Source organism: Brachypodium distachyon, chromosome 5 (genome assembly GCF_000005505.3).
Source record: "Brachypodium distachyon strain Bd21 chromosome 5, Brachypodium_distachyon_v3.0, whole genome shotgun sequence".
Taxonomy (NCBI): Eukaryota; Viridiplantae; Streptophyta; class Magnoliopsida; order Poales; family Poaceae; genus Brachypodium; species Brachypodium distachyon.
Genome location: NC_016135.3, coordinates 4,538,687 through 4,553,122, shown reverse-complemented (window position 1 = coordinate 4,553,122; position 14,436 = coordinate 4,538,687). Strand labels below are relative to the sequence as shown.

At 48.7% G+C, this 14,436-nt stretch overlaps 1 protein-coding gene and 1 long non-coding RNA gene across 2 annotated transcripts; one reads left to right on the top strand and one right to left on the bottom strand.

The window, feature by feature from the left end:
* Window positions 1-92: 92 nt before the first annotated feature.
* LOC112269453 (proline-rich receptor-like protein kinase PERK8) lies at window positions 93-4,690 on the bottom strand. Its single transcript, XM_024456215.1, has 3 exons — window positions 4,326-4,690; window positions 4,007-4,230; window positions 93-354 (listed from the first exon to the last, which is right to left on the bottom strand). Exons 1-3 carry the CDS (start codon window positions 4,658-4,660, stop codon window positions 341-343), a joined length of 573 nt encoding a protein of 190 aa, XP_024311983.1. The 5' UTR covers window positions 4,661-4,690; the 3' UTR covers window positions 93-340.
* Window positions 4,691-11,723: 7,033 nt separating this feature from the next.
* Window positions 11,724-12,319, top strand: LOC112269462. Its single transcript, XR_002961313.1, has 2 exons — window positions 11,724-11,874; window positions 11,980-12,319. It is a non-coding gene; the product is annotated as an uncharacterized LOC112269462 (long non-coding RNA).
* The last annotated feature ends 2,117 nt before the right edge of the window (window positions 12,320-14,436 follow it).

Below are 14,436 nucleotides of genomic sequence, written 5' to 3'. Positions count from 1 at the left end.
GTTAAGCTCGTTAGCGGCGAAAAAAATGGGCAGCATGTATGCAGAAAAACTGACAAACAAAACATTTGTACAACATTATAAATCATAACAGATTAACAGGAGCCACCACTCCAGGCTCTCCGGCCAATCCACAAAGCAAAAGAACTGTCCATGTCTCCATCAGACCATCACTCAAATAATCATTACATCACAAAAGGCCGTACGTTCAAAACACAAAACAACGCTCAAGTCCAACACGATCATATAGGCATATAGCAGCAAAAGAATCGAAGAAGCATAACAAACAAACTAGTTGCTCTCAACCACCGACTCCAGGAATGGTATGACCTCCACATCATCATCATTGTTTTCTTCCTGCCAAGAGTTCAGCTATTTTAGTATGCACAAAGAATTAAATTTGTACAAGTGCAATGACAGAAAATAGCAGCAAGTAAACTTACTTCAACTATTCTAGGCTTCATCATATTAATTTTTGAACCTTTAATGAAACTAGAAGCACAAACCAGTGCCTCAACCATACTAGGGCGAAGTGAGCTGCGGTAGTCATCTAGAACTCAACCTCCTGTAGAGAATGTAGACTCCAAAGACGCACTTGTTGCCGGTATAGTCAAGAAGTTTCTTGCCATTTTTGCAACTATTGGAAACCTGTGAGCATTGAGCTTCCACCAATCAAGAACTTTGAAATTAGTATCCTCAATGGGATGATTTTTGTCCTCTAGATAGCTTGTCAGATCAGATTTGTTTGGGTTTGCATTTGTCTCGGCCAAGAATGACTTAAACCCACTAGAGAGTGTAGACATAGTAGTAGTTGACTTACTAGAACTTGCAGTTTGTCTAGTCTCATTGCTCTCACCATTTTTCTCTCGATGTTGCATCTCATACTTGGAAAAAAGAGCAGAGAATTCTGTTTTTATGTCTTCTGCCTCACGTGATCCTTTATTCTCTCCATACAACTCTTTAAAACAATACTCCACAAGCCTTAACTTGAATCGAGGATCAAGAATGCAAGCAATCACCATCACATTGTTCTTCTTCTTTCTTCTATCTCTCCCATTGTCATATAATTGCTCTTCTGCATAGCTGCTGTCCCAATACTTGTCAAATTTATCAAGCATTGCTTTACCCATTGCTCTCAAGCCCTCATCCTCTGATCGAACAGCATGTGTGCTCACAGCAATCTTAACATCTAATATGTATGGATAAAAGATGTTGGCGGTGGGGTAATTTGATCCAGATAAAACTGTGGTCACTTCAGCAAATGAATTCAATATGGGCTGAATAGTGCTAAATAAATTCCAATCACGATTACTAGGGTTCCATGCATAGGTAGAATCCACTAGAGCATACTCAATCAAAACTGGCCTATATTGTTTGAGAGCAACTAGCATTCTGTTTGTAGAGCCCCATCTTGTTGCAACATCTAGGCATAACCCTCTTCCAATTGGAATGTTAAGGGACTTGCAAATACCCATGATTCTATGCATTCGAGACGGTCATTGCCATCGATCCGCTCCATCACATCCTGCGTCACGCCACGGACGCGGGGATCCTTAGGCCTTTTCGTGACGCGCGGGTGAAGGTGCGGGTCTTCCTTTACGCCGATGATGCCGGCATCTTCACCAGCCCTCACGTCGACGACCTTGTGGCCATCAATCGGCTCCTTCATATTTTCGACGACGCCTCAGGCCTTCGCACCAACCTCGAGAAGTCAGAGCTCTTCCCGAATGGATGCAGCGAGGAGCAGTCCAGGGACGCCCTCGATGCCTTCCCGGCCAGAAGGGGCTCCTTCCCCTGCACCTATCTTGGGCTCCCGCTCAGCCCAAGTCGGTGGCGTTCCAGCCTCTCATCGACAAGATCGGCTCCAGACTCGCGGGGTGGAAGGCGCGGCACTTCACCAAGGCCGGCAGAGTGGTGCTTGCCAAGTCGGTCCTCTCGGCAATGGTGACGTACCACCTCACGGTCTTCTCCATTCCGGTCGGCATCCTCAAGCAGATCAACAGGCTCATCCGCTCCTTCATCTGGATGCGCCACGGCTCCTCGGGACAACAACCTTCCTCGCTCTCGCTCGTCAACTGGGACTTGGTGTGCCACCCCAAGGAGCTGGGAGGTCTCGGCATCCCGGATCTTTGCAGATTTGGGAGGGCGCTGCGCCTCCGTTGGCCGTGGTTCTCCTGGACTGATCCTGGCCGGCCTTGGAATGGACTCGCTTCCCCCTGCTCAGCGACCGATATGGCCCTGTTCCGAGCTTCCACCAGGATCCAACTCGGGAACGGTGCCATGACCCTGTTCTGGCATGATGCCTGGCTGCCGGACGGGCAGATCGCTAGCCAGCGCTGGCCGGCTCTTTTCGCTATCGCCTCGTGAAAGAATAGCTCCGTCCAGAAAGAGCTGACCTCCCACAATTGGATCTGTTCTCTTCTTTGCATCTCCACGCCTCGACAGTCGACGGCCTTTGTGGAACTTTGGGAGGCTCTGTGTGGGATCACCCTCTCCGACACGGCCGACTCCATCACTTGGAAGTGGTGCACCTCGGGTGCCTACTCTGCGGTCTCGGCATACAAGGCTCAATTTCACGGCTCCCCCCCCCAAGGCGACGAAGCGGGCCATTAGCGGAAGTCTCTTGTACACGTGGTGGGGGGTTTGGAAGGAACGCAATAGGCGCATTTTCAAGGGGGCCGCGATGCCCATCCTTGAGGTTGCCCTCCTCATTTGGGAGGACATCCGGGTGCAGATTCGTGCGTGTTCGGCTGATCCGGGAGATTAGGCTTTTCTCCCTTCCGTTTTTTTTTCTTTTCTGTTTTCCTTGGGACCCTCCTTGGATCCTTTTGTACAGTATTCCTTCTTCTAATCGAATGACAGATACTCAGACTTTTTGAGAGTAGGGATCTGATACTTATAGCTGATATTTGTGTGGCACTACTGAAACTGACAAATTGGGGCACAAAACTAACAAACAAGACAATTTCATTTGGCATATATCAGACACTGCATTTCATTTGGAAGAGATTAAACAATAAAATTTCATTTGGCATATAGCTGATTAATTAATACTGAAAAAGAAAGATACTAAGAAAGAAACTAAGACTAATTATTAAGAAGAAAAGAAACTAAGACTAAAAGGTCATAAGAAACTGAACTCAGGTGAGACTAAGACTGACAGCACTAAGAAAAGAATGAAAATGAAAATAAAACTAAGACTAGGAGGTCACAAGAAACTGAGACTATTGACTGAACTGAAACAATTCCAGTTTGCTTGTAGTTTCAGGTTTAATACTGGAGATATTATAGTTGTCGTTTCAGGTTTGATACTGAAAACTGAGAACAAAAAAGATACTCCATCCGTCCGGAAATAAGTGACGTGGATTTGTATAAGAATCTATACAAATCCAAGTCACTTATTTTGGGACGGAGAGAGTACTAAAAATTGTTGATTTTAAGTACAATACTTCTAATCCTAATATTTTTGGTGTTCTGGAACGAATGCTTCCCCCTTTTGGAAGGATATAGCAGCCAGAATAGGGTATCGGTGGCAAATGGGTAATGGTAGGTCTGCCAAGTTTAGGGAGGGCATTTTGTTTGGCCATTGTTGTCTGGCTACCAAATTCTGGGATCTGCATGTAATTGCTAATTAACAAAATCAATCTGTGGCTGATCTATGGGATGGAGTTGACCTGAAAATTACATTTTGGAGGTCTGTTGATATGACATGACACTGATTTCACGCTGGTATGAGCTAGAAACTCTCATATTCTGAAGCCAAGGTCCGGGCTCGATCTGGACTTTAGAACCAGGAGGCTTAGCAATCACGCATTTTATTTTATTTTGCTAACTCCTCTTTCTGGCCATGGGGTTGAAAATACTCGTGGAAAAGCAGCTGAAGCGATAGAAAGAGGGAGATCAGGTCGGGGCAAGCAGCCCAGCACATTGGCGCCTAAACGAGCCCTCAAGAAACATCCCCCAATCCAACGAAACAAGAAACAAAGAATGCAAGAACCACAGGTCGTACCGTGGTCAGAGCGGCGGTGGTGGTCAGAGCCGAACCCTCGGAGGCGGCGCACGAGGAGGCGGGCAGGCGGCGGTGGAGCCGGGCGAGGTGGACAAGGAGACGCCGGGGTCGGGGACGACATCTGGCCCGGAGGCGACGCGCGTGTAGTCGTCGCTGACGGGTTTTTCAGAACCGTCATCGGAGGCGGCGGGCTGTTCGTCGGCGGCGGCGGTCTCTGCGGCGGCCTGCTGGGTGGTGGCGGCGGAATCAAACGAACCCTCAAGAAAGATCCCCCAAACCAAGGAATCAAGAAAGAAAGAACGCAATAACAGGTCGTAACGTGGTCAGAGCGGCGGCGGTGGTGACAGCCAAACCCTCGGGGGCGGCGGACGAGGAGGCGGGCAAGGCGCAGGTGGACGAGGAGACGCTTGGGTTGGAGGCGGCAGGCTGTTGGGCTGCGGCCTGATCCGCGTCGACTTGCGCGGCCCACCGCCGGGCGAAGGAGCCACCGATGTCATACCAAGACTCGGTACGCGGCGGCGCTGTGAGACGTGGCGGAAGGGAGCCAGGGGCGAACATGGGGGAACTATTCGGGGCGGGGGAAGAACCGGGAACTGGGTCTGGTTTGAGCGGAGGATGCTTCCGACGAATCCAACTTTCGTTTTCGTCTGACATCGTAACGGCTTCTGTTTCTTTTTTTTTTTGGCATCTAATAATGGCATTACGTATTGATATATACTACTCCTCGCTCGTTGATACGAAATACTACGCCGAAGAGAGGCTATTGATTTTAGAAGCGAATAAAATGTCAGTGTCCAGATATCTATCCCTAATCCCTAATAATAAAAGTACGAAGGAAATCTTCGTCGTCGTCCGCCATGCATCAATTTCTGTGCATGTTCTGATTCTTCGTGTCTCCTTACGCTCCATCAAACCTTCCTTTCCATATTCCCACAGCGCTGTCTTCTCGAGCTGCCACCGCCGACTCATCTACCCGCGCAACACCTTCCTATGGTGACCGCTCTCGATACGCGTCGGCGCCGGATTAGATTATCGTGCAAGAGACGAGCAAAGGGGTTCAGAGCTGATCGGCGCTATACACCGCCGCACGGTTCCTCGTGCACTGCACCACCGCGTGCTCTGACGCCAGCCACGGCCGGCGGGCCGCGTGGACTGGGTGCCATGTCCGTGGCCGCGGCTGCTAGCATCGGCTCCGAGATCATTTTGATTGAATGTCCAATTATATTGTTATGTTTTGTATAAACATGAATTTTCGCGTGCACATGTTTAAGAGACCGTGGCAACGCACGGGCATTGTACTAGTAAGTCTCAATTCGAAAGTGAAAAGGATTTTTCGCCCTGGCAGCGTGCCACCTGAGCGAGTGCCCATGTATTTTGTGTTTTCTCACCGGTACAGGTTTTTTTTGGGTGGCCCGCTGTCAGCGACCCTACCTCTGCCGGCCTCGCTTCCCATGGTTTGCCCCGGGACGCTTCGTTCCGTCGCGCGCCTATGCAGTGGGGGTGTGGTGGAGTCGTTTGTTAGTTTGTTGCCGGATGGTTCTCCGCCATTTTTTGGTTCTTCTGCGTCGTGTTGGTCCGCTCGAGTTCGTTTGTGGCCTCGAGGTTTTTCTGCCGTCGGTTTTGCGTGCTCGCGCATCCCGGGTCTGCCGTGTTGAGTTGCTTCTTCCTGCCGGCGGGGTTTCCTTTGGGTGGCGGGCCGTCGGCGAGGCCGCTTCGTCGCGTCGGTCGTTTCCTTCCCTCGGTGTGGACGACGGTGCACGGCTGCCGGCGTGCTTTTTGGACGTTGTCCTTCGGGCCAGCGGCACCATGGGTTTTGTGGTCTCTGCCCGGGGCTTGTGCCGGCGGCGAGTCGGAGGTTCGTGTTTCGGCTCTTCATTCAAGGTTGCCTGCCCGTCGTTAGCCCCGTCGTTGGCCAGGTTGTTTTTTTCATGGTTTTCAGGGATTGTGTTTGCGCGGCGACGTGTCGGAGGATGGTGTTTAGGGGCTTCGTGCAAGTCTGTCCGTTTGTCCTTCTTTGTGTTTGATCAGAGGGTACCCGCTTCCTTTGATTTCTTTCGTTGGTGGTTTTGTTGTTTTTGGCTGTGTTGCAGGTTTGCGTTCTTCCGCGCTTCCGCTGGGGTTATGACTACGAGGTGGAAGGTCGGGGGCGGCGGTTGCAACCGTGCCGCGTTGGTTTGACTATCTTTGCCAGCGGTCGGTCCTGGCTGCTGCCGTCCGGGGAGGCACGCCGTCGAGGGCGCTCCGCTGTGGCTGATGGTTACCCGTGTCGGTCTCGCTTCGTTCTGCGAGGGTGTTTTTCGTGCTCACCTGCCGTTGTTCTCCGTCGTGCCCATGGGCGGTCGCCGGTGGGTGTTCTTCGTTCTGCCGCGGTGAGCCTCCATCCATGATTCGTTTGTTGCACTGGTTTCCTTTGTGCGCCTTCGCAAGGTTCGTCCCGGGGTTCTGCTTGCTGTCCCTGTTATTTGTTGTGGGCCCTTGCTTGTCCCCGGCTATACGGTCATTGCGTCCCTGCGCTGTACGGCTCTCTCCTCGGTGTTCTCGGTTTTTTTTCCTCGACGTCCTTTCCGGAGAAAGAGTGGAGAGCCGTGGTGCGCCCTCTTCTCTAACGTTCCCGTGTCACTATTGTGATAGCCGTGCCACGAGTACAAGTAGAGACAAACTGTTTGTCGCTGGAAAGCCTAGACGATATGCCACGAGTACAACAGGCCTCATGAGCCTGTTGCCTCTTCTTACGGTGAAATGTGGCATGCGTTGCATCCTTATATTTGCGGAGAAGCCTGGCACTTGATGCAATGGCCGGGCATCCTAGGGATCCTTTCTACCGAAATTATCATCTGGATGGGATATCACCAGGACTTTGTCCCCCAATGCGATGTCAGAAATTTTGGCGAGGAATGCGGACCCTCAGGTCATCCATTGATCCTTTTTAGTTCAACTAAATGAACTAAAATTTCAAAATGACATAATTTTTTTGAAAAACTAATTCATTTGTTTGAACTCAGGAGGGTCAACGGGTACCTGAGGGTCACCATGTTGCACCCCTAGACCAGCGTCACTGGACACAAACGAGGTCCAGCGCTGTCGGTTCCGGCCTCCACTGGAAAACTCTGAAATTTTGTCAACGAAATATGAAAATAGTCGTACACTAAGGGCACCCGCAATGTGCTAGAAAACTTGTCCATAAGCAAAAAGGTGACCCTTAAGGATAGATTTATACATTCATTACTACAAAACAGTGTATATGTGACGAGTCATCACTGACGGGCGCATAAAACCCGTCACTGATGACCACTCATCAGTGGCGGGCGTACCGCGCCCGTCACTCATATCCACGTCTGAAAAATCACAAAATTCACAAAAACACACATCAGTGGCGGGCTTTACATCTAAGTCCGCCACTGATGACCCCTGGAGCGCTTTGAAGATTGAAAAAAATCATAACTAATTCATAAAAAATCAGAAAAATGTGGTTCTTTTTGCTGAAGTCTTATTTTTTCTTGCTTAATATAGTGGAATAATAATATCATATGGTAACATTTGAAAAATGACATATGTAGTACAATCTTGTTATTTCTCATAATTGAACATTAGATTTTAAGCCAAATGACCAAAGTTTACCCTTTTCTATGCCATAGTTCATGATAATTTATACATTTTTTGCACAAATGTGCATATTGTCATGGCAAAAAAAATTCGTAAAAAGATTTATAATTTTTTGGTTATAAAAAAATGATTTTTTCCAACTGCGAAAAATGGGTATTTTTGAAGCCAAATGACCAAAGTTATCGTCATTTCTGTGCTATAGTTCAAGATGATGTATCCATTTTTTGTACAAAGGTAGCTTGCCATGCCAAATAATATTACACCTTATTTTACACCACTAAGACATTAAGCTAATAGACTATGAGAAACACAAACGAATAAACAAAAAAAATATCCATTAGTAACGGGTTTTACAATTTGGCCAGCCACTAATACACTATTGGGCTTACATACAAATCTCGGTCCATCTATTTCCTATATAAAGGTAACCCTAGCTATGCCATGACCAAACTCTCTCGCTCTCTCCTCCCTGCCGCCGCCAAGTTCTGTCTCCTCTCCCCTACGAACTCTCTCCTCTCCCCCCCAATCTCTCCTCCTTCCTTATCTCTCCCCCAAACTCTCTCCTCCTTCTTTATCTGCATCAACAGCCAGCGTCATGGATGATGAGGAGGAGCTGTGCGCCCGTCCTCCTTGCCTCGCCGGTGCAGGACGCCTCTAGATCTGGCCACGGGCGACTCCGGCTGACCACTGGAGCAGTGGCAAAGTGTGGCACCTGGAGGAGTAGAAGTGGGCCCCTACGCACCATATTTCTCCACCCATGCCGGATCTGAGCCGCCCTTCTCTCCTCTCCTCTACAGATCAGCAGCCACCGGCCTTCTCCCTCATAAGTTTCTCTCCCCATCTTCACTCTTGGTTTTCTTCCACTCTCCCTCTCTCGGCGCTCTCTGTTCTTTCCCTTTCTCAATCTCATGCAGTTAAGGAGGTAGCCGCCGCCATGGCCGGAGACGAGGTGGGCGCCGCCATGGGGAGCCAACTCCACGCCCCGCCCCGTATCGGAGGAAGATGGCACGGCCTGGTACGTGCAGCGGCTCCAACTCCACTGGGATCCAGTGGTTGTGGTGAATCCATGCGACAATGTTTTTTTTAATTGTGTTTCTCTGTTGTTTAGTAATTTCAGAATTCATGGAGTAGCGTGATCGACTTGCAGGAATCATCATTAGGAATCATAAACTTAAGTTTAGTAATTTCAGAATTCATGGATGCAAATTTCAAGTCATATTTCTTAATTCTTTCAGTAGCGTGATCAAGCAAGAAACTCAATTTACTAGCACTTTTAAGTAATTCATCATAAGAAAGTTCTACCTCATTGTTACTGTCACTGTCGTAGTCGTCGCCGGAGGTAGCACTCTTGTTGCTAGCTATAAGACACATCCCATTAATGTCGCGCTTGCTTTTGGATGCATCATCTTCATCAGACTCGATATCCACATCACTCAAGCATGGTTCACCATATTCATTTATTACAAAGAAAATACTGTGAGTCACCGCTCAAGCAAAGTCGCCCCGCTTTTTATTCTTGATCTTGAAGGGGCGCTTCTTCTTCTTGTCCTCCCCATTTTCTTCTTTCGCCATCTTGGATAAGAATTTAGGACAATTTTGGTGAAAGTGATTTGGATCACCACATTCAAAGCACCTCGGAGCATTGTTTCCACCTCTCTTCCTTGAACGAACATTTTGCAGGGCACGTGTAAAACGAGAGGTAGGAGTGCCAATTCTTCCTCTGGGTATTGCTCTAGCTGTTCATCAGTTAGTTGAGACAAAAAAGACAGAGCATAGCAATATGTAGAAGTACCATCATTAGAGCTTCCAGGGTTAGTAACAAGTGCAATTGATTTGGAACCGGTTCTCCTAGCAAGAATATCTAATTCATGAGTTTTCAATTTTGAGTACAGAATATCAAGTGTAAGTGTGCTCTTGACAGTAGATTCTCTAATAGATGTAACTTTCATCTCCCATATGGACATATCTAATGCACTCAAAAGTTGCCTAGAAGCCTCGGCATCAGTATAAGTAACACCTAATGCACGTAAGTTGCTGAGAATCTTATTAAAGCATGCAAAGAATTCATCCAAAGATTCACCTGTATTTATCTCAAATCTCACGTACTCCTTTTTGTTCATGTCCTGACGTACGTCCTTAACAGAGTTTGATCCTTTATGATAACTACAAAGTGCGTTCCACACCTCATGAGCGGATGCAAGTTGAGCGACACGGTCGAAGTCACTTCATTGTAGACCTTGGATGATGTAGTTCCTCGCCTTAAAGTTGTTCTCCACGTGGACCAAGTTTGTTGGTGTGATCACATCGTCCATGGGAAGCTCATAGGGCTTGGCGACCTTCTCCCATATGGCGTAACTTTGTGCGATGATGTATGTTTTCATCTTTGCCTTCTAAAACTGAAAATCAACACCATTGAACACACAGGGTTTGATAGAATACCTATCCATATCTACAAAGTCTAATCAACCGGTTAAAATAAATAGAAAGACCTTGCTCTGATACCAATTGTGAGATTGATATAGGCAATCAGAGGGGGGGGGGGGGAGGGGTGAATGATTGCGCGGAAACAAATTAAAACTTTTCCCGAAAGTTCAAACCCTGAATCACCTTTCTGTCCGTGATAGTAAAACAGCCGTAACTTTTGTTTGGATGAACCAAAAAATACGTATGAGTGTCCAAAAGAAAGGTATTGAAATTATCTAACCAACACAACAAGAATCAGCTCAATTAGACTTACCAATCAAAAGATATGATCAAAGCAGTAATAGCTGACAGAAAGGTACGAGAATTAATCTATAATCGATTTCGAGAAATAACAAGAAAAATAGTAATCGCGATCTTTCCTTGATCTCGTGGTAAAGCTGCAGCAAAGTATTATGAACTCGTGATAAACCTGCAACAAAGTGTTATAAAGATTTAGCACGAAGAATCCATGAAGATCCGAGAAGAACAGAAATGACACCGCCAACGAATTTCTTTATTGCAACGATGTCGATCGATTACAAAAGATGCAACCATGGATTCAAGAACTCTCCAGGAATTGATCTAGATCCAAATGTCTGAGTTCTCTCACGTCCTTGCTAAAACCCTAGCTAGGATGCACTCTATTTATAAGGAAAAATTCGCTACCCTAAACCGAGTCCGAATCCAACACGAACTCCTCTGTTCCGTAGTTATTCTGCCCGTGGGGCCCACAAACGACCTGGATTGAGATGACTTCAAAATCAAAGTTGTTCGTCTCGACGACGCGCACAACTTTCATGTGGACCACGTTTTCATCGGACGTCATCTTGATGATGCTACTGTTTAATCTTTAAACAGCTCTCATCCAGCCACGGTTGGACCTACGTCGATGCCACTACATGCCATCAACTCTTCTTGTGATGTCTTCGTGTCGAATATCTTCAATACCGTACATGTCGAATATCTTCAATACCGTACATCTCCGATATAAACAACGTACGACAAACCGGTGTCCTCCGAATTATCGTAGTTTTCATTTTCATTGTTCCTTCGCACGAACATCCCGCATTACATTGATCCTTCGACCTTAGCTTCTCCCAAGCTTCGTCCCTCGATCCCATCATCGACCACGTTCCTGTAGCTCCGGCAACACCTGAAAGCGAACACACAGATAACCAATACGAGCACAAGTACACGACTTGACTCAGGGTAAGTTCCACACAATTCACGCCATGTTTTCACATAAGAAATTAATGGATCAACACACCACTAGCAAAGCACTAAGTCCAAACAAGATACAAGTCATCATATAAGTATTCATATTATCTAAAGTATCAACATCAATGTTTCATCTAAAACACTTGGTAATGTTACACATCACCTATGATTTCACAGTTGTTCGCAAGCACAAAAGCTTAAGGGCAACCCATAAGCTTGTGGACAGCCCATAAGACAAAAAAAATTACTTTTTAATAGTTTATGTACACAAGGAGGCTTACCACTTCAATTTTTCTATGTTGTGGGCCCATATTAATGACAAGTTTAGCCACAAGCATTGTGAAATTTTTAGGTAGCTACAAGACTGGTACAAAGGTCCCATCTTATTGTAAATGTGACCTTATACACTGGTGATGCTGTAACCAACCGTTCCATATCCTCCGGCACCAACTTGTGGACCCATGGATACATGTGAAGTTGGCCCGCCGCAAGGATATGCTCCACAGATGAACTCCATGGCGTCCAGCGAGAAACACGTACCGGGCGACCACATGAGGATCTCAACGAGGCATTTTTCCCGATCGGTGAGTCCGTTGTACCCTTTGCAATGAACGTGAAAACAAGGGATATAAGCATGTCATGATATGGTATTTGTTTCTTCTATTTCCTGCGCCGAGCCACGTTGTTAGGTGGGGAATACTCACTGCGGCAAAAAATAGACTGCATGGCTGTGACTTTATCCGGCCCAAACAGCCTGGCGTCGATGGTGAGCTCGTCGGGGTTCATCGTCATCACGATCCAGTCGCATGCGCCTATGCCATGCTGGCGGATGATCTCTGGATACATGTACCCCTGGATGGTCGTTACGTCCCGCCGCTTCCATATCTTTGCCTTAAACATGTTTTGTTTGGGAGTAACGAGCGCGGCATGCGTTCCGTAGAGCTGGATAAATAGATTCCTTCTGTTGCAGGGAACAACCTGTTGCTAACGTGTGATTTCGTTAATCGCAAAGAACAATATGTTGTGTGATGGCCATGATTATTTCTCGTGGAATCTTATTAACCAGGCGTTTTTCGAAATCATCGTGGAGGTAGATTGTCATCTCAAGCGTGTTTTCTGACTCAGATCCGCAGCTTCTGCCCAATAGATTGTTGCACGCCGGACACTCCATCGTCGAGATAAGCTACCGGGCATGTGAGATACAATTATAGCGGCATTTTAGCTACTTGTGCGCATTGTTCTGCTCACTGTGTTACGAACAAATATTTAGTATTAGTTCTATTCCGTACGCACGCATGATCTAGCTACGAGGCTACGAGGTGTGGGACAAAAACGGGTCTATCACGGAGGAAGATGGCTTACTGGCTGGTTGTAGCTGTCGGTGTGTGCGTCAGATCTCGTGCGATTTTGTTGCTCCGATTGTTGATGCAGTCGGAACTCGTGGTGGAACGCTACGTTCAACGTGGGCTCCATGCTTGGGGACGGCCCGTTTCAATCCCGCCGGGGGCATGATAGCTGGCCCGCCGACCATCGGACATGACAGAGGGAAACGTCACACGTGGCGCACTTGTCAGCCACATTGAAGCCTCTGCCTCGGTGGTTGGGACGACAAAAGAGTAAAACAAGCTAGGAATCTACACTGTGCAGCGACAAGACGGGACCTGCACCGCCCGTGCCTGGTGACTTGGTGGCTTGATCGGTCGCGTCTAGACTGTTCGACCTGTCGGGTCAGTGCAGGAGCAGGACGGACACGTGCAGGGAAAGGTCAGAAGACCACGCCAGGGCTGGTACCGCACACGCCACGTACCCGCTGCACGCGGCTCGCATGTAGCCCAACCTTGTGGTATCTCCTTGTAGTATAAAAAGAGGACCAGAGGCACTAGAAAAAGGATTACAAAATAGTGAGGACAGACACACAGAGAGAGAGCTCAACTCCTGTGAGAGTGAGAACCCTCGGGAGCGGGTGTGTGCCCTCGAGGCTGTGTACCCAAAGTGTTGCTCTAGCAATCCAGACAAGCAAGACGTAGGGTGTTACGTTTCGGCAGCCTGAACCTGGGTAAACCGTGTGTGTGTTCTTGAGAGTTGTTTGTTTGATCCTACCGACGCAGCTCCCTCACCCCACACGAACAAAAAGGGGGTTCTAGAGATCCCCGGTGTCGAGGTTCAAGGCACCGACATCTGGCGCGCCAAGGCGCGCGAGTTGCGTTGGAAGGTTTCTCTGGCTATGGAGGCTATAGCGGAAATTGCAGGTGGGGTGGTGGCGACGTGGGATGCCGGAGGAGTGCCCATGGAACATGGCGCAAGGACCCTTGGTGTCACCCGAGAGGTGGCATGTCTGCACGGTGGGGCATAAGTTGCGGCCTCGCATGACGCCGTGAAACACCGTGGCCAAGAGTTGTTGGCAGCTTTCAAGCATGGTGTGGCCCAGCCCATGAAGTGGGCGCACCAGCCACTCACCTTCGACTCCGACGACCGCACCCTGCACTGCCTCGGGGAGGGAGAGCTCCCCTTGGTCGTGTCCCCCATCATCAACAACGTGATTGTGACCAAGATGCTGGTTGACGACAGGGCCAGCCTCAACTTCATTAGTTCGGTCCTGGGTTGCTGGGTTCCGACCAGCTCCAAATCTCCCCTCGTAGGCTGCTGGGTTCCGACCCCTTCCACGGTATAACCGCGGGGTATGTCACGACTTTGGGCAAGATTACCCTGCATGTGAGCCGCGGGACGGGGGCGCGGTATCGGACTCAGGATGTCGTCTTCGACGTCGCAGAGTATGACATGCCGTATAATGGCATCCTGGGGCGGCCGGTCCTGATCAAGTTCGCGGTCACCATCCACCCAGCCTATGGCGCATTGAAGGTGCCGTCAAAAGATGGCGCGTTTACCGTGCGTACGGACATTCGCGACGCGCTGTGGTGCCTCATGGGACTGTACCACTTGAGTCGCATGGTGGCGCTGATGAGTCCGAGGGCTCGGATTCGAAGCCCAGTGCCAAGCGGGCCCGGGCAAGGCTCCCTTTACCCCCACCAGCTGCGACCGGGAGCCCGGCTGGCATCGAATGGGAGCCAGGGCCCTCTGGGGGCGTGCTGCGGGCCACCAGCGGAGCACCGGGCGAGCCGGCGTCGTCCTCGGGGCCGGGAAGAGCC